Raw genomic sequence first — 26,794 nt, 5'->3', positions numbered from 1 at the left:
CCCATTTTACCCTGTAAAAGATGAAGGAGCCCCTCTGCCTCCTTATTCCCCAACCTGCCATTGTATGTAGCTTCCTCTCCCTTCTCACCCTGCGCCCACATCTGCTGTTTACATTGCAGCAGAGGTGCAGGTGGTTATTAGAGAACCATGCTTGTTTTATCTGCACCCGAAACAGAGCAAGCTGCAAGAGGGCAGATTATGAACCTGCTTTGTCATCATAGGAACAAAGACCAGATTTCTCTGTGTATTTCTCACTGAGGTGACTTCCAACAGCAAATTCTGTGGAGAGGCTCAGAGTGCAGGGACTAAATGATTCTACTGCATCTCATCCACAAAGAAGCGAGTGTTAAGGGCTTGTTTCTTACATCCAACCCTCCTGACTAAGACATTAGACCATGGGTTACCTCTGTTGGGTTCAGAAAGCCCTGATGTTCCCCTAATAGTCTGCTATAGTCTAGTCTCTGCTGCCAGGCTTGATTTCTTCATCCCCAGCAGAAGCTGCAATACACCAACCCCTAACACTCACTGGGGCATCGAACTACCTGATTGCAAAGAGATTTCAACATCTCTTTATTCCTCCTCTATGCCACAGTGAACACATTCTCCTTCCTTTGGAGTAAACACTGTAGCCACCTCAGCTGCATCTGAGTTTGCTAACAAGCCCTCGGGGGATACCATTACCCGCTTGCCTTTAGAAATAAGCCCTGGTCCTTACAACAAAGGGAGCCCAAATGTGCCTCATATTTTCCACTATGTACAGAGTTCCCAGGACACACACACTTCACTGGAATATCCAAGGTGTTGGCTGCAAGTCTCAATGAAACCAAGTTTTGCTGGTCTTTAATGAGGGCCTGTTAGACCCCAAGCTACAGTTGGGCGGGGAATGGGGGGTGTTACTGGACTGAAGGGACGGAGGGTCTCACTTGGCCACGCCTTTCAGGAAGTTTATCTGGGTGTTTCTCTCAAAGAGAGGGGTAGAATTGAGCCAAGTGTAAGGAACCAAGTAAGACTTTCATGTTACTGAAAAGCAACATGATGAGTATATAAGTGAGTGGGGGAAAAAAAGTAATGAAGAGCAACACGAGCAACATGGCTCAATGAGCTGAAAAAAAATGTTCTGATCACTAGGGACTAACTAGGTAACTCTGAGAAGATGTGTTTTTTTGTGTGTGTGTGTGTGTCTGTGTGTGTGTGTGTGTGTGTGTGTGTGTGTTTCAGTTTCCTATTCCTAATCAACCACCAATCTCTGGCCATACTTCTTTTAAAATGAATCATTTAGGCTGGGCGTGGTGGCTCACGCCTGTAATCCCAGCACTTTGGGAGGCTGAGGCGGGTGGATCACCTGAGGTTAGGAGTTTGAGACCAGCCTGACCAACATGGAGAAACCCTGTCTGTACTAAAAATACAAACTTAGCTGTGTGTGGTGGCGCATGCCTGTAATCCCAGCTACTTGGGAGGCTGAGGCAGGAGAATCGCTTGAACCTGGCAGGCGGAGGTTGCGGTGAGCCAAGAACATGCCATTGCACTTCAGCCTGGGCAACAAGAGTGAAACTCCGTTTCAAAAAAAAAAAAAAAATCACTTTACCTCCATTCTTACTACTTTAGTTTCCAAGACCTTAACAAGGCATGCCTGGAGTGCCTCTTCCTAACTGATCTTCTAATCTCCTCTCACTATAATCAATTCAGAATAGACAACTCTTAAAATATAACTTAAATGATAATAACTATAATTCTTGAAGTGCTAACTATGGGTTGGACACTGCGATGAGAATTTTATCTATATTATCTCATATACATGATTCTGTGTGATGAGTCTTATCCTCATTATAACAATGAGGAAAACAAGGCTCAGAGGTTATGTTTCTCAGGATCAAATGGCTAGTGTGTGGTGGAGCCAGGATTCAAACCTGAATCTATGTGACGTTGGAACCCTGCTCTCAGCCACCATACTATACAGCCTCATACAGTGAACCGTACACAAATCCATCACAGCTCTCTAGTATCTATCATAATCAATCTAAACTTTCACTGATTTTATATTTAGCAGAGGTGATCACCCTCCTCTGAATTTCTACAATGTTCATAGTCTTTACCATACAATTCAATAGTGAGTTACACTCTAAGTAATACTGTTTGCTAAGTGTTTTACTTAAATCAGTCTCCCCAATAAGAGCATGATTTCTTTGAGCGCAGAGTATATGCTAGAGCACTCTATTCTCTATTTACAGCCTTACCTAGTAGAGCTGGCATGCCGCAAGAGTTCAGCCCTTACCTGCATACAAGACACTGACCTAAGGATTTCACATGGAGTAACTCAGTTCTCATAACACCCCTAGAAGAATGTACTGTTATCACTCCCATTTTACAGAATAGGAGAGCCTGGCTACTGAGAGTTCAAATGAACTGTTCGATGCCAAACAGCTTGTAAGTGACAGAGCTGGGCTTCAAACCCAAGTAGTCTGGTGTCAAGGCTCACACTCTTGACCATTAATTTAAATGCCTGAGTCCATTAAAAATAAAATTGCATCAGGAATGAAGAAGAGGGAGAATGATATGAAGCTGATCTTTCCTGTCAACAACCAGTAGAAGGAACCAGGCAGGGAACAATACAATCGAGTTTCAGAAACCACCTCTTGGAGCATCCCATTTGGCAGCACCCTTCCTAACATACCTGAAGAAAAAAGTTCATTATTTTCCCCAATAATCCAAAACTTATTTTTCTTGAGCTCACTGATAAGCAAGGGCAACACATTTTTCTCAAAAGCAAGTAAAATCAGCCACTTGCTGCTTAAACATGGATTAATACCCCCAACAAAATGCAGTTTCTTTTGTAGGGCAAAAGGACAATTAATCCGAAGCCTCTTAATTTGTTCTGTATCCCTTGAAAACATGAAGCACTCAAGCCTTGCTGCTATTGCTTACTGGACACAGAATAGGATAAATGGGAAGGCTTGACGAGAAGGCTTAGGCTGGAAGTCAGAAAGGCTGCACTGGTTGTTGGGGCTGGGTGGCGGCAGGAGCGAAGAATGATGCGGAGATGATCTTCACATCAACAGCCAGTAGAAGGAACTAAGCAGGAAACAGTACATTGAGTTTTGGAAACTACCTTTTACTGGAGGATTCCATTTCACATCACCTTTCCTAAGCACACCTGAAGGAAAGAAGTTTTAATTTTTCTTGGTAAGGGCTGACCTATTATAGCCCAAACTACAATATTGTATGGGCCAAGAGTGTTAAGTTCCAACTGCCAACTGTGGCAAACAGAGACACATTTCTGTTTAGGAGGCCTCCACCCATATCTGCAGGGACAGATTTGCGATCCTCATTTATTCCCGCACTCTTGCCACCACCTGTTAAGCGCCATAGTGACTGTAGCTCCCTGCTGCATCTCCTGAGAAGCTGCCACTGCGGCCTCTGCCAATGATGCCACCGCCTGGGTGGCCTCTGATGCTTGCGTCGTCTGGATGGTCATCTCACCTCCCTGTAACGTGGCCCAATTTTGTTCCACCTGAAGCAGAAAGGACAAGATAGTAAGAAAACAAAGCCACAAAAGTACAATTTTAAAAGTAATTTTTCTAATAATTGCTACTTTTTGGCTAAATACACATACTCTTTAAAATTAACATGACCTGCAGTGTCTGACTCTGACAGAACAGAGTTTTAAGTAAGCTACCTTTTGCATAAAAAGGGGGTATTAGAATATATACCTGAATTTGCTTGCATTTGCATAAAGAAATTCTGGAAGGACACACAAAAGCCACTGAATATATTCTCTGGATTGTATGTGTGGGGTTGAGAGGAGTTGGAAACAAATTGGATGGGAGACAGAAAGCAAGACATTCCACTGTACCTTTTTTTTTTTTGAGAGGGAGGCTCCCTCTGTCGCCCAAGCTGGAGTGCAATGGCACAATCTTGGCTCACTGCAACCTCCACTTCCCAGGTTGAGCGATTCTCCTGCCTCAGGCTCCCAAGTAGTTGGGACTATAGGTGTGTACCACCACCCCTGGCTAGTTTTTGTATTTTTAGTAGATATGGAGTTTCACCATGTTGGCTAGGCTGGTCTCAAACTCCTGACTTTACATGATCCACCTGCCTCAGTCTCCCAAAGTGCTGGGATTACAGGCATGAGTCACCACGCCTGGCCCACTCTACACTTTTAAATACGTTTCTCAATTTACTTCCCGATGTATACATACTTCAAAACAACATGTTGTGCCAGATAAATATATACAATTTTTTGTCAATTTAAATAAATACATAATAAAGTTTAAAAATATATAGGCTGGATTGTTAGAAATGGGCCATGAGAGGAAAAAAAAATTCAAACTATACCAAAAATTCAAACTGTATCAAAGGGAATATGATACCAGTACTCTAGACCCTTTGTCCAAAGGGTCTACTACTGTGCCTATTTTCTTTCTCTTTTATTTTTTTTTATCATTATACAATATTTCCATGTAATATACCTATTTTCTCGTGTACCTTTGTAGAGCTATTCCTGCTATATGGAAGTATATTTACACAGACACACACACACATTCACCCTATTTCCCCTTTCTACTCCCTCCTTTAAAATAAAAATGGCAGTATATTCTACATATCTTTTGTATCTTGCTTTTTTCACAAACAGTACATCTCTGAAATGATTCCATTTTGGAACATATAAAACTACTTTACTCATTCATGATTCTTAAGAATGGCTGCATATGATTGCATTTTTTTGTTGTTGTTGTTGGAGACAGAGTTTTGCTCTTGTTGCCCAGGCTGGAGTGCAGTGGTGCAATCTCGGCTCACCGCAACCTCCACCTCCCAGGCTCAAGCGATTCTCCTGCCTCAGCCTCCTAAGTAGCTGGGATTACAGGTGCCCCACCACCACACCCAGCTAATTTTGTATTTTTAGTAGAAATGGGGTTTCTCCATGTTGGTTAGGCTGGTCTTGAACTCCCGACCTCAGGTGATCCACCTGCCTCCGCCTCCCAAAGTGCTGGGAAGCATTGCATTATATAGAAACATCATGATTTATTTAACAAGTCATCTTTTAATGCACATTTAAGTGGTTTACAGTCTTTTGCTATTAACAAACAGTGCTGTGATGAATATCCTTATATACTATTATACTTTGTATATTACATGTGAGTCTATAGGGTAAATGCCTAGAGGTAGAATTATAGATCAAACTTATTTGGCATGTTTATTTTTGATAGAAACTGCTAGACTCAGAAACTAATTTTTTATTTTTTTATTTTTTTGAGACAGAGTCTCACTGTTTCCCCCAGGTTGGAGTGCAGTGGCACGATCTCAGCTCACTGCAAGCTCCGCCTCCTGGGTTCACGCCATTCTCCTGCCTCAGCCTCCTGAGTAGCTGGGTCTACAGGTGCCCGCCAACAAGCCCGGCTAATTTTTTGTATTTTTAGTAGAAATGGGGTTTCACCGTGTTAGCCAAGATGGTCTCGATCTCCTGACTTCGTGATCCGCCCGTCTCAGCCTCCCAAAGTGCTGGGATTACAGGCGTGAGCCACCGCGCCCGGCCAGAAACTAATTTTTTAAAGTGTAGCAAAAACTGCTTTCTTTTTATTAGGGGAGAAGTTATGAAGACTCTCCCACTGCCCACATCAAAAAACCCAAAAATAAAAATCATACTTTCTGGTGACAGGATACATGAGAATCCAGGTTTGCTAGGCCTACACAGAGTCTCTCAGTCTTGGCATGCTAACATTTTGGCCCAGGTATCCTTGGTTGTGGGGCTGTCCTGTGCATTGCAAGATGGTTAGCAGCATCCTGGCTTGTACCCACTAGATGCCAATAGGACCCTCCCCAGTCAGGACAGCAAAAAATGTCTCCAGGTATTGCCAAATGTCCCCTCTGGTCCGGGGTACAGAACTACTGATTTTAGTACAATTCTCTGTGTTTAGAGACTTAGTTCTGAATACCTGTATCTAGTTACTTCAGTCCGTTTTGCTCAATAAATACTGGTTGATTAATTATCCACCCTCAAAACTGAAAAGCAGCAGGGGCACTAAAAGCAATTTCTATTCGGAAGTACAGCAGGTGATCCATCAGCTCAGGTGTATATGTCTTTGGACTCCTGGGTCTCAGGACCTCAGCAGTGCTTACTGCAGCTCTTGCTATTCCTGCTTCACATTGCTGGGGCCTAGTGAGTAGTTATCTTGTGCCTGCTTGTTACTGTGTCCCAAAGAAAGTGCTCCAAGCTCTAACGTAGATATTTTAAATGCTTCCTGCTTTAGTTCTATTACCATACTTAGATTATGATAATGCTTTTCAGAATGTTTGCCAAAAGCTTCCCAGAGAAAGAGACATTCCTTTGAGCTACCTTCATGTTTGCCCTGAGTTCTCATGGGCAGTGGATTGTGCCAGCAAGCCTTCAGGGCCCATCACTCCTGAGGCAGAGATATCCTAGAGCTGCAAAGCTGCCCCTCAGGAACTCCAAAGCTCTTGCTTTGATCTCATTGCTCCAATGAACATCACTGCCAACACTGCCACCCTAAGAGGCAAACTGCACTATCAATTCTTAGGTGGCTGATGAGTCCACTCAAAACATCCACTGAAGCCAGGCAGCGCTGTTGCCTACTGCTAGGGAATGGTCTTCCTGTTTCCTGATCTGCCCCTCTATTTTAGTCTGGCCCATGCTGCCGCTCTCACCTGAGCTTGGCCCAGTGCGGCTCTCTCAAGTCCTCAAACTCCAAAGGCAGCAAGTCAATACAGACACATTTAGTTACAACTATATTTGTAGTGAAAATAGCATTAGAATGCTGCCATATACAGTATAATTTAAGAAAGTTAAATTATATGGCATGGAATGACAGTAAACGGTGAAGAGAAAATAGGAGGAGAAACAGAAGAGATTTCTATCAGAAACATGGCAGGTGATCAAGAAATCAGCTCAAGTGCCATCATCTCTTCGGAATTTCCTATTCCTGAGTCTCAGTGCTTTCTTAAACTGTGTTTACTTGAGCTCTTGTTGCACCCCCTTCCGCAAAGAAAGGGCCACAAGCCCTGGGAGGGGAAGATATTCAGAAGATATTTCATTAGCTACTATGCATTTCTGAGAGAGGCCCACTACCACAAGGCCCTTCAGCTGTGGCTGTTCCACACTTTCACAAGTCAATGCACTGAATGGGTTGCTCCCTTTGACAGGAGAGAACTCCCATCCCTCTCCTTTGTTTGGCTAGTTACCACTCTAGTCTAAGGTCAGGGCCTACCTCTGGGAAGTGTTTCCTGAGACGATTCCACTCCCCTGAAGTCCAGATGAGGGCCTCTCCTCTGCTTTCCACAGCACCCTGGGCATGCTGCTACTAGACCCTTATCTCACTGCAATTGTTCTTTGCTTTTCTCTACCACCTACCTATGTGCTCCTTAAGGGAAAGGGGAGTCTTTATTATCTTTTATCTATAGTCTCTACAGTGCCTGGCACAGGGCTCAAAAAGTATTTACTGAAGGGATGGATGGAAAAATACTATTGATATTTTCCTACTTGTTATTCAGCCTGCCCGTATTTAAGGTAAACTGACATTCATAAAAATGCACCTAAAATGAGTTATGCAATTCAAAACTGTTACATATATTGATGGTTCAGTTTAAAATTCATGTCTCTAATGTTTTTGTACTTTGGCTTTCTCTTCTTCTAACAGAATTATATACAATCCTAGCACTTTGGGAGGCCGAGGCAGGCAGATCATGAGGTCAAGAGATCGAGACCATCCTGGCCAACATAGTGAAACCCCGTTTCTATTGAAAATACAAAAATGAGCTGGGCATGGTGGTGTGTGCCTGGTGCTACTCGGGAGGCTGAGGCAGAAGAATCGCTTGAACCCGGGAGGCAGAGGTTGCAGTGAGCCGAGATCGTGCCACTACACTCCAGCCTGGGCCACAGAGTGAGATTCTGTCTCAAAAATAATAAAATAAAAAATTAAAAAAAAGAAATGCAACTCCATTAATGTTATAAATATTATGTGTCAAAAACAATTTTTTTTCATAGAGAAGGAGGAAACAAAGTTACTTTCTTTAAATAGTACCAAGAAACATTCAGTAGAGAGATATGGTTGATAACTTTGTCTAAGCCAAAAACTAACACATCTCCTAACTGTACCCCTCGTTGTCTTTTCCACCTCTTTCAGACTTTTAAGGAGTGTCATCTCGTTCTAGTGTTCTGGGACGGACAAATTATTTGCTTTGCTAATCCATATCCTTTAATGATGTTTATATACTTAGAAAGTAAGGGTCCTGTCAACCTTCACCTTTCCTCACCCAATAACCAAGTTTTTCAGTGTCCCAAACTTTCCCAGGCTCCTTAGGTGGAAAGGAGGCACATATGCTTTGCAGCATCCCTTACAGCAAGGCTAGAGTTCATTCACGTAGACATCTCTCTTCCCCACTGGACTGGACTCCCATGACAGCAAGGATCCTGTGCGAATCAACTCCACACAGCTTCAGCTACACAGGGGTTTGGCACATGCAGGCTGGCCGAGGAGCCTGCGGTGCACTCTCCCTCCATCTCCCAGCCATGCGGCCTTTGCCAGTTCTCCCCCTCTCCTGAGGGGCACAAATGAAAGTGACTTTGTGGTGTTCTAAGGGGAAATGTTCCTTGGCTCTCAACAAGGGTGAGATAATATTCTTAGCTTTATTTCTGATACTGCTCTTTGACATCTGTTGGCTATTTTTCAAACTTCAGCACGCCACATCAGTATCTTCAAGGGAAACACTCATGGTGACGTAACAAACCCCTTCCTTCACTTGTTGCATCTTCACCAATGGCTCAGAGCCTAGGTAATGTTTTCCTCAATGCATTATCCAGCTTCAACACTGCTAGGGGACTTTGGGCAAATCATCTAAGCTCTGTTATGTCTCGGTTTTCTCATCTCTAAAGCGAAGATGATAACAGAACTTTATACTTCATGGGGTCGAGTGTTTAGCCCACCAAGTGATCAATAAAGGTTGGCTGTCTTTAGGTTAATGTCCCATAATTATCCCAATTTTGGTAAGGAAGAATTCTCCTAAGAAATCTTTTCAAAGGCATATTTAAAATGTAATAAATCATGTTACTGACTTGCAAACATATTTATCCCTTCAAAGAAGGCTTCCCTTAGTTCCAGTTTTAATGTGTCATTTTTTTTTCATAAAGACCAAAGATGAAATTCTTTGGGATTCACAGCATAAAAATAGTAAAGGGATAATCCCTTTGTATTGTGTATAATACCAAATGCTATACATTCAAATGTAAAATTCTAAGTTCCTGACAGTTGGGTTTGAGTCATACTAATCCATGAATCTTAATTGTTACAATTAATACACATAGCATAAGACACTTTCTAAAACTTTCGTGGTCTCATGTTCAAAAGGTTTAAATGAAAGAGTGCCGCAGACATGGCAGGCTACTCCATCTTCTGGACCCTCGCTTTTCCCTCATTATACATTCAAGTATTTAAGAAGATGCAGATGGAATCTCTTTCTTACCTCTCCATCAGCCACGGCAGAATAATTCACTTGGGCAACGGTGACCGTGGTTGGCAATTCTGAAGCATCAGCCAATGTGGCTACTGTTGCCCCCGTACCAACCTAAAGAAAAACATGGAAAGTGGTTAAGTGTCAGTGGATGGATCCTTCCACTTCTTTACTCAGAAGCTAAGACTCATTTAATCCCAAATTCAGCACAGATAACAACGAATATGCCTTATGATGTGAAATCTAAAATCGTAGCTCACTAAAATCATAGTTCAGAGACTATCACGAGTTTCAGAATTTTACTTCAACCAAATAAGTCAATATGAGAAGAGCTACCACATCGCCACATCCATTCCCAGTGCCGGTCAACCAACTTTCTATTCTCACCTCAATCTGAACTTCAGAGGTTCCCAATCAACAAATTGTGTTTTACCTCAGAAGAGGTCATTCAGAAGGAATATTCCCTGATCACTGACAGTGAAACTGTAAAACAGAAGTCATTTTAAGGCCAGGCATGGTGGCTCACATCTGTAATCCCAGCATTTTAGGAGGCCAAGGCAGGAGGATTGCTTGAGCTCAGGAGTTTGAGATCAGCCTGGGCAACATAGCAAGACCTCATCTCTACTTAAAAAAAAAAAAAAAAAAAAAAAAAAAATTTCAGCCAGGCCTGGTGGCATACACCTGTAGTCCCAGCTACTCGGGAGGCTGAGGTGGGAGAATCACTTGAGCCCGGGAGGTTGAGGCTGCAGTGAGCTGTGATGACAGAGAGAGATCTTGTCTCAAAAAAAAAAGGGCCCTTTAAAAGTGCTTTGTTTTGGAAATGTCCAGGAAGCTACTCACAGCTCTGTATTTAGCAAATGCAAAGAATTTAAACTATTCTTCAGAAATCAATTTCAGGTAGGAAGATCTTGGGGAGCTATATAAAGTTCATACAAGAGTTCACACAAAGGAAACTTTCCCCAGTCTGAGGTGAGGTGCCCACTGATCCATCTCAGAAGCCACAGTCTGGTAGCCCTCAGGTTTACTCACCTGGATAAGCGAGACAGTGCCATCAGGGTTACTAAAGGTCTGGACTACAGTCTGTGATGGTACAAGATGAGCTATACTATGTGTGGCTGTGGCCTGTGTTTGCGTTTGCTGGTCTTCAAAGGCATACAAAAGGTCTTCCCGCCCATGCTGTTTATAACAGTTTTTAACTATGGTCCGTAGTGCCTGGGTCCATGAAACCTGTCACCAAATGACCGGAAAAGCACATTAAGCCACAAAGAACTTTGGTTATTTAGTCCCAATATGCAATAAGCAGCTACTTCTTTATCAAATCAAACCAAACCAAACCTCTTATAAACTCTCCTAGGATTACCTCCCACAGACTGGTTCTGGCAGAAAGAAGCTGAGTACAAAGTATCAAAGAGGGCTTCTCATTGGTTTCTTCTTGATCAAAGTCTAGTTTACACCCTATTCCAACCTGAGGCCAAACTCTTAAACTTCTTGCAAAGAAAGATTATTCTGATCAAGAATGGCATATTAAGATTCTCAGTAAACTTCCAAGCTAAATGAAAAATAAATACGCGGCCAGGCATGGTGGCTCATGCCTGTAATCCCAGCACTTTGAGAGGCTGAGGAGGGCGGATGGTCTGAGGTCGGGAGTTCGAGACCAGCCTGACCAACATGGAGAAACCCCGTCTCTACTGAAAATACAAAATTAGCCAGGCATGGTGGTGCATGCCTGTAATCCCAACCACTCGGGAGGCTGAGACAAGAGAATCGCTTGAACCCGGGAGGCAGAGGTTGCGGCGAGCCGAGATCACGCCATTGCACTCCAGCCTGGGCAACAAGAGTGAGACTCTGTCTCAAAAAAAAAAAAAAAAAAGAAAAAGAAAAAGAAATACGCAAAAAAAGTAAGGAATGGTATGTAGTTTAGTCTTTCTTCTAAAAGTTTTGTTGTTAGCAGGCTCAGCTGGCAGACTTCATATCCCTCTAATTCCATATTTACATTTTGCAACAATGATTTTTAGTAACCAGGAATAAAAGCATTTCTAAGTGTTCAAAGTGATTAATACTTTTACTTCAAGTTTCTTTGACTTTCCCAAGCACTTCATAAAATTGAAACTGCTCCAAAAGGCAACCCCAAAGACACATTTTAAATTCATGAACTCACCCCAGTCTTCTCTTTATAGTATAGTGATGGAGCGACAAATGGAAAAGGCTATAAATCAAAGAACATCAGTCTTCGGAGGGACAGGCTTAACTATTACACAAAGACTTTCTAGCACAAGATGTAGAAATGACAAAAACTGAGGTGGTTAATTTAGGATGGAAAAGCAACCAGGCAACTCAGTCAGAGGAACTCTCACCCTCTGCTTTTGCTCTTCTGTGCGGACGTCACTCCGGACATTTGCCCAGGGGATATCTTCAGGCCACCAGATGGGCTTGCAGCTTTCTTTCCCCCAGCCTGGTTTTCCCCGACCTGTGGAGTACTTGAGCATCTCTGGGATAAATGCCCGAAGCTGGGCCTGGAAGAGAACAGTGTGGTCATCAGTACTCATGAAAGACATCTGGGGTGTGTTTATGACTCCTGAAATTCTAATCTTATAAAACAGAGAGGTTTCCAGGAAGATCTCAGAATTCTAAGATGTGACTGATGAAAACCCACTGTTTTCCATAGGTTCCTATATCTCCATGGGTGGTTGAGAATTATAAATATGTTGGTAAAGTGCAACTTAGGCTGCATTTTGTAGACTTGTTCCTCTAAGAGTAAGAATATCTACCCCTAAGTTTAATTTCTGCCTCCCAAGATATTACTGGTACTATAGCTTATTTCCCTTCTACAGTTTTCATGCATGTAAGGTAACAAACTCGGGGTGTTTTCAACACTGTTCTGGAAGTAGGAATCCATGCAATTAGATAAGAGAGAAATAAGAGGTGAGCTGATAAAATCATTATTATTTATAGATGAAGTCACCTTATAGCTAGAGAATTCCAAAGAGATCAAATGAAAAACTACTACAAACAATGAGAATTCAATAAGGTGGCTGATTATAAAATATATGAAAACAAACAGGCCTTTAACTTAATAAAAAGGGAAAATAACCCTAAAACTCTTCTAGAAATTTTCCAGTAAGCTAGGCCACTGTCCATGAGTCTGACATATAGACATAGTAAAGCATGTGCGAATTTAAATGCATTATGGACCTCATCCAGATTTATTTTACAAATCAAATCCAGACCAAATAGGTTTTAAACCACAAAGACAACTGCCATTCTTATTTCCTGGCATAGTAACCACACTCTGTGTGTGTTGAGGGAAGGTCTACTTTGTGAATATTCTTAATCGCTGATAATGATTTCTGGCAAGAAAAGCAGTTTATCAAGTTATGATCTATTCCTCCTTCCCAGACCTACTGTTTTCCTTTTAACCTGGTGGTCTATAGCACTCCAGAGATAAGTAGCATCCTGCAACTAAGGATGCACCCATACTGCCCCCGCAGCTGAAAATTAAAAAGAGGCCACTTTTAGCAATGAATCAGACTCAGGGGCATGGATTTGTAGTTACAAAGTAAAACAAGAAAGAAACAGAAATGAGAATACTTAAGTATCAATGACAGAATGAGTACAGCAACACTTTAATATTAAAGATTTCTATAAATATCAGGTGTTCTTATCATTCTTATAATAAATATTAGATACTATTTTACGAGAAGATGATACAAATTGTTACATAATAGGGAACCATGAACCCAATCAGTAATGTTTACCTAATAAAGTTCTGGTTGACGGTAGTCACGCTGTTAATTCCTGTGCCAAGTCTGCCACTTCACCTCTCTTTCTAAGTCCCCCAATGCCCCGACAGTCTCCTGCCTACAGGATATGATATAATACACTTCATATATATTTGGCTCTGGCATCAAGCAGCAGGCTGATAGAAACGTATCCATTTAAAAACCCATCAGCTGGCTCATGCGGTCATTACTTCAGTTATTTTAGGAAAGTACATCTCAAAGTCATTTTTCCCTTTATTCTAATTTCTTGGGAGTGTGTCTTTTTCTAGGCTGAAATACATAGAGCAGGAAAGGGCTTAATCTTCACACACAATATTTTATACTTCTTCATGTTAAAAAAATGGCTTTCTCAGAGGTATAGATTAAATAAACTGATATAGACTTTTATAAACTCCCTTTTCTTTGAATACCATTAACAGTTTCCAAAAAGGAGACTTCTTTATATTCATACCTAGGAGAGTCTGGAGAAAATGAAATGAGAAGGCTAAATAATTCTAAGTTAACAAAATCCTAAAGTGGGTTGGGTGCAGTGGCTCATGCCTGTAATCCCTGCACCTTGGGAGGCTCAGGCAGGCAGATTGCTTGAGACCAGGAGTTTGAGACCAGGTTGGGAAACACAGTGGGACTCTGTCTCTACCAAAAATACAAAACTCAGTCGGCTACAGTGGCACGTGCCTGTAGTCCCAGCTACTAGAGAGGCTGAGGCAGGAGGATCGCTTGAGCTCAGAAGGTCAAGGCTGCAGTGAGCCATGATGGTGCCACTTCACTCCAGCCTGGGTGAGAGTGAGACCTTGTCTCAAAACAAAACAAAACAAAACGAAAATCCTAAAGTGGGTGACAGAGCAAGACCCTGTCTTAAGCCAAACAAACAAAACAGAAATCCTAAAGTGATCAGAAAGCACTCACTGTGGAGAATACTAGACTGACAGAGTCTGCTCAGATCCACCTGGAACTCTATATTCCCTAATTCTGGTGTTCGCTTCACTTCTGACACCTCACCCTATTTACACCAATAGTTCCTCATGCTCCTCAGTTCTGGGTCACGTTGGCACCTGGACGTGGATACCTTTCATCCTCAAGTCTTGCTTCGGCTCTCCCACCAGGCCTTCCAACTGAGTTCCAATAACTCAATGTTACTTGAAAGGTGGGCTCAGCATCAGCCTCTTCACTTAAACTCCTACCCTACTCTCTCTCCAATCTACTAATCTTCTCAACTTTTTTATCTTAGCAAGTAGAAAACCACCCTTTCCCCAGCCACTCAAACTAAAAATGTCAAAGTTATCTTTACTCTTCTCCTTCAACACTTACCTAGTCACACATTGCAAGTCCAGTTCTTTTGTTTTCTTTGAAATGTCTCTGGTGTCTATCCCTTCTTCTCTGGCCCCACCTTTATTCTAACTTTTTGGCCCAAAGCTAGTGTATCCTTCTAGTTGGCTTTCTTGGGAAACTCCAAGTTCTCCCTTCATTCCCTCTTCCCACATATCCTTGCCGGAGAGGTTTTCCTAAATGTTACCTACATGGCTCCAATGCTCAAAACACCTTCAAATGTCTTTTTTTTTTTTTTTTTGAGACGGAGTCTCGCTCTGTCACCCAGGCTGGAGTGCAGTGGCGCGATCTCGGCTCACTGCAAGCTCCGCCTCCCGGGTTCACGCCATTCTCCTGCCTCAGCCTCTCCGAGTAGCTGGGACTACAGGCGTCCGCCACCACACCCGGCTAATATTTTGTATTTTTTAGTAGAGACGGGGTTTCACCGTGGTCTCGATCTCCTGACCTCGTGATCCACCCGCCTCGGCCTCCCAAAGTGCTGGGATTACAAGCATGAGCCACCGCGCCCGGCCTCAAATGTCTTTTAACTATGGCAACTAAACTAGATCCTTCTGCCCAGCTTTTCAGACCCACCACAATCTGGCCTCACACTACAGTCAGTTCCCATTAATTCCCACCACTCAGCCTTGGTCCTCCATCAGACAAATCTCTGCACTGTCTTATGAGCTGCTAAGCCCATTTCCGCTTCTTTGCCTTTGTTCTGTCCCCTTGCTGGATTACTTTCCATGCTACTATTCTAATGCCACCACTCATTGTTTAGTGCCCTACATTCTTTGTGGAACATATACTATTCGTTCATTCATTCTCTCTGTCTGTCTGTCTGTCTCTCTCTCAGATCTTGCTCTGTGGCCCAGGCTGGAGTGCAGTGGCATGATTACAGTTCAATGCAGCCTCAACCTCCAGGGCTCAAGGGATCCTCCCGTTTCAGCCTTCAGTAGTTGGGCCTAAAGGTGCGTGCCACCATGCCCAGCTTTTTTTTTTAGTTTTTTTTTTTTTTTTTTTTTGTAGAGAAAGGGTCTCCCTACGTTGCCCAGGCTGATCTCAAACTCCTGGACTGAAGCAATCCTCCTGTCTCGACCTCCCAAAGAGCTGGGATTTCAGGTATGAGTCACTGCACTCAGCCTCATTTCTCTTAAGTTAGCTCTTTCTACCAAAAAGAACATGAGGGCCAGGCTTGGTGGCTCACGCCTGTAATCCCAGCACTCTGGGAGGTCAAGGAGAGCAGACTGCCTGAGGTCAGGAATTTGAGATCCACCTGGCCAACATGGTGAAACACCATCTTCACTAAAAATACAAAAATTAGCCAGGCATGGTGCACATACCTGTAATGCCAGCTACTCAGGAGGCTGAGGCAGGAGAATCGCTTAATCCTGGGAGGCGGAGGTTGCAGTGAGCTATGATCGCTCAACTACACTCCAGCCTGGGCAACAGAGCAAGACTCCATCTCAAAAACAAAAAAACAAAAAACAAACCAACCAACAAAAAAAAAAAAAACAAGACTCAGAGTTGGCTCTGAATCTTAATGTTCTCATCTGCAAAATAGTAATAATAGCAAATATACAAGGTCAATTAAGGGGCTGAGAGAGCAGGTATATTAATTAATAGAAGTTTTATTATTATTACCTCAGTCATCAAGCCATCTTTTTTCAGCAATTTCTCCAGTATTCATAACTTTTGTTCTAAAAGCTTAATTTGTTATAAAATTTAGATGCACCATAGCTCTTTGGCAACTGATTGGTAATTCTGATTTTATAATAAGAAAAAACTGTTCTTTTTTTAAAAAAAAGTAGATGCTTTAAGCATCCACTCTCAAAATCTATTAAATAAAACTACTCTAAATGTAAAACAATTAAGGACTCAGAAACTTCATGGCTTTAATCCAGCAGTTTTAATCCTTAATCTGCTAGAGGTTGAGCATCCCTAATCTGAAGATCTGAAATCTGGAATGTTTCAAGTGTCACATGTGGAAAATTCCACCCATGACCTCAAGTCGCTGTGAAAACTTTATTTCATGCATAAAATTATTAAAAATACCATAAGAAATTACCATCAGGCTATAGTGCATAAGGTGTATATAAAACACAAATAAATTTTGTGTTTAGATCGTGGTCCTATCCCCAAGATATCTCACTAGGTATATGCAAATGTTAAAAAAAATCCAAAAACATATGAAACCCGACGTACTTCTGGTCCCAAACATTTCGGGCACGGGGTACTCAATCTATATTAAGTTTCTATCAAAGTCTAAATGTGATCATTTGCCAAAAAGAAATATTTCAAAGATAAATGAGATTTTACTTTTAAATCAGGGAAAATAGGGAATTTATTCTCCCATTGCAAACAAATAGCTAGCTTCCTGAAATGGTTTACTAATACTGAACACACTGTAATGTACATAAAGACATTCATCGTTAGTTTTTCAAGGATGGGTAAAGTGGAAAAATGCAGAAGGCGGCAGAAGAATGAGTTTATATGTATCTGAAACAAGGTTGAGGATGAGAAATAAAGGGTGCTAGAACCAAGAAGGAACAAATTGACCATTTGGACCAATTATTTGCTTTGAAGCAAGCAAGCTATTACCAACCCACCCACAATGTACAGGAAGTTTAGGTGCCTTGTTCTGTTCAGTCCTTGAGCATTAAAAATATGTATTAATACAAGCAGCTCCCTCTCGCACATGCACTGTTTCTCTCCCCTCAATTAAAAAAAAGTGCGGGGGCAGGGGGGGATGTACAAGCAGATTACTAATGGAAATTGTCAGAAAAAAGTGTAACCATAATTAGAGGAAAGACAGAACTGGGAAACTTTTCAAAGATGATTTATTTGCTAGCAATCTCTGGATGAGAAATGTTTCAAATTCCTAGGAAGATGATCCTAGAGGCTAATATGAGAGGCAGGAGAAACAGAAACAGTACAAAAAGAAGGTTACTTCCACAGGCAGAAACTCCATCAAGTCAAACAATGGAACCAGAGTGAAATCAGCTGCTGGCATACAAGTTCTAATTCAGGAGCAGATCATAGCTTTTAAAAATGCTAATTATCAAGCATATAAAATTTGCCCCTATACCAAAAGATGTAAAAGGTATTTTCTACTATAAGAGTTTGTTTTTCAGGTGTGTACATTTTGGGAATGAAGGGTATTTTTTACTTCTAAATGCTTAAGAGATAATTTGACTTCATTGAAAAAGGCAATCTTCCTACAGGTTCTTTTTATACGGTCCCAAATAAAGAGTGCTAAGGCTAAAGAGACTATTAATAAAGGGACACTAGCAGTCCAGTACAGGAAGAGTCAAATGATTCCTTTCCAGAATTCGGAACTGTGCTCTCATTACCAGTTGAATTAATTACTGGTCCTGGAGAGTTTTGGAAACCAAAGCTTCTTGATGTGCTTGTTAAGGAAGGTTTGTCTTTAATCCACAGGGAGACAATCAACAGGATCAGCAAAGCTAAAGCCTAACCTCTCAGACGGTCCTTTAATTGGGCTGGAACAAGCTTTCCTGGACTCTCATTCTGATTTAGGGCTCTAGGTGGGCCTAAGGTACTCTAGCTTGGTCAGTACAGCCACACCAAATCAGCAAAGAAAAGAAAATACTACCACTTTCCGGGACAATCAGCAAAGATAAGGATATCAAATTCATGCCCGTGTCAGTGAAAAGTAAAGATTATGTGGAAACCACAGATAGGTTTAAAATAAAAGGTTCTCTAAAACTCTAAAATGTCTTATCCAATTAAAAAAAAAAATTCTTGCTATGCTGGAAATTTCCTTTGTAAATTCAGCTAGTTCTTTGCTATCCAACAATGCATTATCCTTACACATCCTCCAAATACCCTCTCCTCTTGTTCCCTCTCTATCTTTGCTCTGCATTTATCTGAGTCTAGGGATTTTGAGGCTCCTGATGTCCATTTAGGCTCAATTATCAAGAAAAGGTCTTTCAGACCAACATATCTGCCAACTCCACCTCTACTGAAGAGGTCAGAGAATACATAATAAATTTTAAGACAAGGCAGTTGAAAGCAAACCATGTTGAAAGGCTATGTTTGTATAGCCTACAGAAAACAGGAATGTAGCAGGGAAGGAAAAATGGAGATTTTTCAGACTGTGGCAACATTACTTTAACTTAAAATTATTACCATCCAGGCTGACAGACCCAATTATATTTGAATGGATATTTAAAGGGCATTAAAGAGCTAAAGCAAAGTGATTCATTTGCCCAATATTGGAAATTATTTGTAGTACTGATCTCTGTTCAGAGAGATGACTATGGTGGTTATTATCAGAAACACCACTCCCTAGTAGTGCCAAGCAAAACACTGGCTTCTCTTAATCTCATTTTCCCTAAAAACACATTCCCATAGAAAATACAAGAGCAAGTTTGGAGAAAAGATCAACGTAACTTCAGAATTAGTGAATTTGAAGGCCAGTCAATGGAGACACCCATTTAGACTCCTCTCTCAAGCCAAGACTTCTGCTTCTGTATCTCGGCACCCCCAACCTATCAAACTTTCTCTCTCTTTTTAATCAAAATGCTCTTAAAGTCCTACCTTCTCTTTGAAGGAGACAGTTTGGTTAGTTTCTGTTACCTTATGCTTGTTGTACTCTTCTGTACAAAAATGTAAATAATATAGATAAAGTCAAAGTCCTCTTTGCCATCTATCCTCCCTCAATCCAATCTCCTGTCCAGAGGCATGAGCTTGATGAACAGCCTTCCTTCTAGGTCAAATTCTATACATTTACATAAATACATGCTAGAAAGGCAGTTTTATGTGATTAAAGAAAAACACAAATGGTACCATATTGTACACTATTTTATAACTTGTTTTTTCCATTCGACATTTTGTCATAGAGATCTTCTCATGGTAGTGCAACTAGAATAATTTAATTTTTAAAAACAGTTGCCTAGTATCCATGGTATAGAATTTCCATTTTATTTAGCCACTCCCCTATTGATAAACATTTAGATTGCTTACAGTTTATCTTGCTGTACAAACAGTGCTTGTACATGCTTCTTTGTGCACAGAAAACTCAGCAGAAAATGTTAAATCCATATACCCTTTAACCAGCAATTCCACTTTTCTGAAAAATTTTCTTAAATTCAGAAAAGTGGAATTGCTGGTTAAAGGGTATATGGATTTAACATTTTAACACACTGCCAAATTGTCCTCCAGAAAGACTTTGCCAATCCCACTGTCACTAAGAGTACCAGACAATACCCATTCATCCTCTTCCACATTTTATTACCAAGTTTTCTCTCTCTCTCTTTTTTTTTCTTTTTCTTTTTTCTTTTTGAGACAGTCTCACTCTATCACACAGGCTGGAGTGCAGTGGTGTGATATCGGCTCACTGCAACCTCCACCTCCCGGGTTCAAGTGATCCTCCTGCCTCAACCTGTAGCTGGGACTACACACATGCGTTACCATGGCTAGCTAATTGTTTTGTATTTTTAGTAGAGATGGGGTTTCACCATGCTGGCGAGGCTGGTCTTGAACTCCTGACCTCAAGTGATCCACCCACCTCAGCCTCCCAAAGTGCTGGGATACAGGCATGGGCCACTGCACCCAGCCTTATTATCAAGTTTTCTTATTTTGGCTCATCTGACATGGGGGAAATGTTTTCTTATTTTAATTTCCATTACTAGTGAGTTGACAATCTTTTTATATATTTATTGGTTATTTTTCCTTTCTGTGAACAGCTTATAATGTTTGCTTATTTTTCTAATTATCTTTTTCTTATGCATATGAAGAAAATATTAATCTGCTCTGGATATTAATTGTCATGTAAATTGCAAATATTTCCTTAGTCAAGTTGTATCCTATGTAAGTAATTTATATGGCTATTTTCTTCTCTTTAGTATTTCTGAATATACCCTTATTCTTTACTCAAAATATGCTATGTTCTATTTAAGAACACATCCAGTGTTTTTATTTGTTACGTATATATTCTCTCTTTCTTTTCCTTTCTTTTTTGAGACAGGGTCTCGCTCTTTTGCTCAGGCTGAAGTGCAGTGGCATGATCATGGCTCACTGCAGCCTTGAACTCCTGGGCTCAAGTGATCCTACCACCTCAGCCTCCTGAGTAGGTGGGACTATGGCTGCACCACCATACCTGGCTAATTTTTAGTAGAGATGAGGTCTTGCTGTGTTGCCCAGGTTATCTCAAAGCTCCTGGCCTCAAACCATCCTCCTGCCTCGACCTCCCAAAGTGCTGGGATTACAGGCATGGGCCACCACATCTGGCCCATATATATTCTCTTAATTTCATCATGCATGGAAAGACATCATATACGTAAACATTTTTTGATAATTTCAGACAGTAAGAAGAGCCTGCTTTGCCAGTAAATTCTGACACTACAGTATGGAGAAGCAGTTTGGAATTGTGATCCATCATAGTAGTTCTCAAAGTTGCCTGCACGCTGGAATCACTTGGAGAGTTTAAACACTGCAGATGCCTAGACCCATCCCTGAAGACTGTGACTTAATTGGTCTGGAGTGTGGCCTGGGTACTAGGATTTTAAGTTCCCTAGGTGACTCTACTATGCAGCCAATTTTGAGAACCACCAAACTAAAATACTTCTTATCCAGCTCTTCTTTTCAAAAAAAATTGGTAAAATAATGGCAAAATACACATAACATTTATCATTTTAACATGTACCATTTAGTGGCACTAAATATGTTCACAATGTTGTATAACCATCATAATTATTTCTAGAACTTTTTTTTTTTTTAGAGATGGAGTCTCACACTGTCTCCCAGGCTGGAGTGCAATGGTGCAATCTCAGCTCACTGCAACCTCCGCTTCCTGGGTTCAAGCGATTCTCCTGCCTCAGCCTCCCAAGTAGCTGGGATTACAGACACCTGCCACCATGCCCGGCTAATTTTTTTTATTTTTATTTTTAGTGGAGACTGGGTTTCACTATGTTGGTCAGGCTGGTTTCAAACTCCTGACCTTGTGATCTGCCCGCCTCGGCCTCCCAAAGTGCTGGGATTACAGGCATGAGCCACTGCGCCCAGCCTATTTCTAGAACTTTTAAATTATCATCTCAAACAAATTCTGTGCCCATTAAAACAATAACTCCTGACTTCTACCTCCTCATAGTCCCTGGTAACTTATATTTTATTTCTTTTTTTTTGGAGATGGAGTCTCTCTCTGTCACCCAGGCTGGAGTACAGTGGCGTGATCTCGGCTCACTACAATCTTTACCTCCCGGGTTCAAGTGATTCTCCTGCCTCAGCGTCCCCAGTACCTAGGATTGCAGGCACCTGCCACCATACCTGGCTAATTTTTCTTTTTTTTTTTTTTTTTTTGAGACGGAGTCTCGCTTTATCACCCAGGTTGGAGTGTAGTGGCGCGATCTGCAAGCTCCGCCTCCTGGATTCACGCCATTCTCCTGCCTCAGCCTCTCCGAGTAGCTGGGACTACAGGCGCCCGCCACCACACCCGGCTAATTTTTTGTATTTTTAGTAGAGACGGGGTTTCACCTTGGTCTCGATCTTCTGACCTCATGATCCGCCCGCCTCGGCCTCCCAAAGTGCTGGGATTACAAGCGTGAGCCACCGCACCCGGCCATACCTGGCTAATTTTTTTGTAAATAATACAAAAAAATTTTTAGTAGAGACAGGGTTTCACCACGTTGACGAGGCTGGTCTCAAACTCCAGACCTCAAGTGATCCGCTTGCCTTGGCCTTCTAAAGTGTTGGTATTACAGGCGTGAGCCATCATGTCCAGCCACTTCTATTTTCTATCTTTATCATTTTGCCAACTCTAGAAACCTCATATAAATAGAATCACCCAATATTTTCCTTCTGTGTCTGGCTTATTTCACTTAGCATAATGTTTTCTACTCTTTGGGTAGAAGAGGTGAGACCTATGTTTTTTCAAAACAGAACAAAACTCTCAAAAAACCTAAGCAGGTAACTGACTGTTTTCTAAGTAAAACATCTCAAAAGCCTTGTGAATAACTCCTTCCTAATGAAGCAAGCACTGTGCTGAACATTTCAGAAGGTTTACCTGAAACTGCTGTAAATTACTATCCTGTTGCATCATCATGCCACGGGAATATTAAAGCAACAAAGATTGCCCCAGTGACAGTAAGAGGAGGGCAGTAAGTTCAAGGAAGGTGAGGGATGGGAGAAGGGAAGGGAGAAGGGAAAGAAGAGTGGATTTTAATCCATAATACTGCCCAGGTCTTTCCAATGATGATTCTTCTATAATTATAATTTTTGCCTGGATGTCTTCTAATACAGATTCCAAAGAGATTTACAACCTCCCAAGAACAAGAGAAGCCTATAGGACCCAAGTCTGGTAAAGAGCAGAACTGACTTTCCACTAGCAAAATCATAATTATTGCTTAAAGACTCTGCAAGAAGCTATGCAATTCCTTGAATTCAAAGCATAGTCTGAGAAACAGCAGCATTGACATCACCTGGGGGCTCACTAGCAAGGCAGAACCTCAGGCCCATTCCAGACCTACTGATTCCTAATCTGCATTTGAACACCACTTCTCAGGTGACTGCTGCACACTCTGAAGTTTGACAGGCACTGACTTAGCCCACCCACTAGGCCCTGGTCTGTAGTATACTAAAACAAATTTGCTAACCTGACTTTCAAAATCTGAAAAAGGAGACTTCACTGTAAATGAATTCTGGGGTTGCAGAACCTACCCCAAACTAAGGATCCCTTTTGCTAAGCTTTATCTCAACCTCCTCCAATTCCAAAACAGATATGGAATAAGTATAGAATAAGTTCCAGCCACTATTCTTCAAGGTGCCTAGAAATCCAAATTTTCATTTTAATAACTAAAAATACCATAGAGCTATGTAGTTTTCTAATGCACAGACCCACCCCCCACCCCCCTGCCAAAATAAGGACTATAATCCAAGTCATGGCACCAAAAGAAGAGACTAAAAACTTTAATATAGTTATAATAGTAAAAACAGAAACATTTCAGGTAAAACATCCTATTTACTAATAAAGAATCATACTTTCAACAAAACAAAAAAGACAAAAGACAAAAACCAAGAGAGCTACTTCCTAAAAGAACAGCATTTAGTTCTCACAAAACTTCAGACATTGTTATGTGCAATTTTTATCTGTGTAGGAGACAAGTTTGAGAATTTTGGGGCAAGTAGAAAATTCTTTTAAAAAGTAAATGTTGGCTGGGTGCGGTGGCTCACACCTGTAATCCTAAAACTTTGGAAGGCCAAGACCGGCAGATTGCCTGAGCTCAGCAGTTCGAGACCAGCCTGACATGGTGAAACCCCGTCTCTACTAAAAATACAAAAAATTAACCTAGCGTGGTGGCGTGCGCCTGTAATCCAAGCTACTGGGGAGGCTGAGATAGGAGAATCGCTTGAACTCAGGAGGTGGAGGTTGCAGTGAGCCGAGATCACACCATTTCACTCCAGCCTGGGCGACAGAGTGAGACTGTCTCAAAAAAAAAAAAAAAAAAAAAGTAAATGTTTAGTGCAGACCAGCTCAAAGAGTCAATCTGAATAATGAACACAATACGGTTTTATACAAAAAAGATTTTTTAAAAAGCACTGGCAATATGAATGCAGCCCTAAGTTCTATTTGTCATTAGCTTGCTTCATAAATTTCATTTTCTATTTATGCCTCAATTTTCCTTTTTTTTTTTGAGACTGCGTCTCGCTCTGTCACCCAAGCTGGAGTGCAGTGGTGTGATCTCGGCACACTGCAACCTCTGCCACCTGGGTTCAAGCGATTATCCTGTCTTGCTCTCCCAAGTAGCTGGGACTACAGGCACGTGCCACCACACCCGGCTGATTTTTTTTTTTTTTAATTTTTAGTAGAGACGGGGTTTCACCATGTTAGCCAGGATGGTCTCGATCTCCTGACCTCATGATCTGCCCACCTTGGCCTCCCAAAGTGCTGGGATTACAGGCGTGAGCCATCACGCCCAGCTATTTATGCCTCAATTTTCAATCTGAAAAATATTGTGTTTTCGTAGACACTAGGGAAAAGAAAAAAAAAATGCCACCTGTGTTGTCCCACTTAATTGTTGAGAAAAATTAAAATTCTTGGTTCATGAATTTTCTCTAATAAAGCATGGCTGAGTGATGGTATGTTCAGGTTATTCAAAAATGAATATAGGCAATACATATAATTAACATTAATAATTAGTAATAATACCTTGGTGTGATGCTTTAGTTTTCAAAACATTTTCCTACACCAAATTTTATTTTTCTTCCTCTGACTCCTTAAGGTAGGAGGGCATATATTTCATCAGATGATGAAAGTGAGAACCTTGGTTATATGTAGTAGAATTGAGACTAGAGAATAGATCTTCTCACTCTCAGTTAGTATTCTTTCCAATAAATCATGCTAATTTTCTCATTTATAAAGATATAAAATAATGCAACACATAGTATTAGAATAATATTGAATATAATTTACTCTCTTTAGATGATTCAGAATGTATCTTAGGATCCTATATAGATTTGTAAGTTAGGGTCATCAATATCAAGTCATCTCTATACCATTAAGTGCAGATATGATGATTAATAGAGCTGTCTGGTTAACCCAAGTCTATCCCTATTACAGTCCTATTTGATAGTTCTAGAATTTTATCACTTCAAGGAAGCCATAAATTACCCATATGTTCTGAAATCTAGAATTAATGTCCAGTAAAATGTACTTGTTCTTTATGGCTATAAACTGTATCTGAGCTCTGCTTCCTTGACTATAAAATAAGAATTTTTTAAGACACACATACACACAGACAAAAAGGTGGATTAAATGAGATGCTCCTGTAAAGAACTTAGTAGTGTGCCTTCCAACACACAGTATCTATTTAAGAGGAAAATAAGGGGGGAAAAAGAGAGTTGTTGACATCTTCATGTTAACATAAATAAAAGTAATCTTTGGGTAAAACAAAGCGGAAACATTATCAAACTTTGCACTTTATTTATTTATTTATCTATTTATTTATTTATTTATTTAGAGACGGAGTTTCGCTCTTGTTGCCCCAGGCTGGAGTGCAATGGTGTGATCTCGGCTCACTGCAACCTCTGCCTCCTGGGTTTAAGCGATTCTCCTGCCTCAGCCTCCCGAGTAGCTAGGATTACAGGCATGTACCGCTAAGCCTGGCTAATTTGTTTTTTTGTTTGTTTGTTTGTTTTCAGTAGAGACGGGGTTTATCCATGTTGGTCAGGCTGATCTCGAACTCCTGACCTCAGGTGATCCACCTGCCTCGGCCTCCCAAAGTGCTGGGATTACAGGTGTGAGCCACTGCGCCCGGCCTAACTTTGCACTTTAAAATATTCAAGTTTAATATAAAATAGGAAAATAGTTTTTTGTATTTCTATTATAAAAGCAATTCATGCTTATTTAGATAAAGAAAATGAAAATCACCTATAATGCCACCATGCGTAGATAATTAGTGTTAATATTTTAATGTACATCCCTCCAAGTTCTATACACACAGAGGTGGGCATATTTTATGTTAATGTTTTAGAAAACAAGATAAATCAGATCAATTCTATGTTCCCAGATTAAAAAAAAAAACTCCCAAAAGAAAGAGAAAAATAAAGCCCTAAACCCCTCAAATTATGGTATATAAGAAATGCTACTTTACAATCCGTTTTTTGTTTTTTTTTTTTTTTTTTGAGACAGAGTCTTGCTCTGTCACCCAGGCTGGAGTGCAGTGGCATGATCTCGGCTCACTGTAACCTCCGCCTCCCAGGTTCAAGCGATTCTCCTGCCTCAGCCTCCCAAGTAGCTGGATTACTAGGGCGTGCCACTACACCTGGTTGATTTTTGTATTTTTAGTAGAGACAGGGTTTTGCCATGTTGGCCAGGCTGTTCTCAAACTCCTGACCTCAGGTGATCCACCCACCTCAGCCTCCCAAAGTGCTGGGATTACAGGCATGAGCCACCATGCCCAGCAGTGTTAATATTTTAATGTGCATCCCTCCAAAGTTCTATACACACAGAGGTGGGCATGTTTTACGTTAATGTTATAGAAAATGAGATAAATCAGCTCAATACTGTGTTCCCAGAATTTTTTTTAAATCTCCCAAAAGAAACAGAAAAATAAAGCCCTAAACCCCTCAAATTACAGTATATAAAAAATGCTACTTTACAATCAGTTTTTTAATTTAACATACCACAAATATTATTCACTGCAATAAAGAGCAAATCATCATTTTTAGTATCTAACAGTTCACTGAATCATCTCTTTTGGGCTATGCTGGTCGTCTTCCTATATAAATTC

At 41.0% G+C, this 26,794-nt stretch overlaps 1 protein-coding gene across 15 annotated transcripts in view; it reads right to left on the bottom strand.

Annotated features, from left to right (window-relative positions):
* The window catches only part of NRF1 (nuclear respiratory factor 1), a 152,186-nt gene that overhangs the window by 36,392 nt on the left and 89,000 nt on the right, over positions 1-26,794 (bottom strand). For all 15 annotated transcript variants that reach the window (XM_055283989.1, XM_055283991.1, XM_055283994.2 and 12 more), the window contains 4 exons: positions 11,814-11,972; positions 10,489-10,686; positions 9,472-9,573; positions 3,351-3,508 (listed from right to left, as the gene is read on the bottom strand). In XM_055283989.1, the coding sequence (XP_055139964.1) occupies positions 3,351-3,508; positions 9,472-9,573; positions 10,489-10,686; positions 11,814-11,972 (617 nt within the window). The remainder of the gene's footprint in view (positions 1-3,350; positions 3,509-9,471; positions 9,574-10,488; positions 10,687-11,813; positions 11,973-26,794) is intronic.

Source organism: Symphalangus syndactylus, chromosome 6, assembly GCF_028878055.3.
Source record: "Symphalangus syndactylus isolate Jambi chromosome 6, NHGRI_mSymSyn1-v2.1_pri, whole genome shotgun sequence".
NCBI lineage: Eukaryota > Metazoa > Chordata > Mammalia > Primates > Hylobatidae > Symphalangus > Symphalangus syndactylus.
The sequence above is the reverse complement of the archived record's forward strand: the minus strand, read 5'-3'. Positions and strand labels throughout refer to the sequence as shown.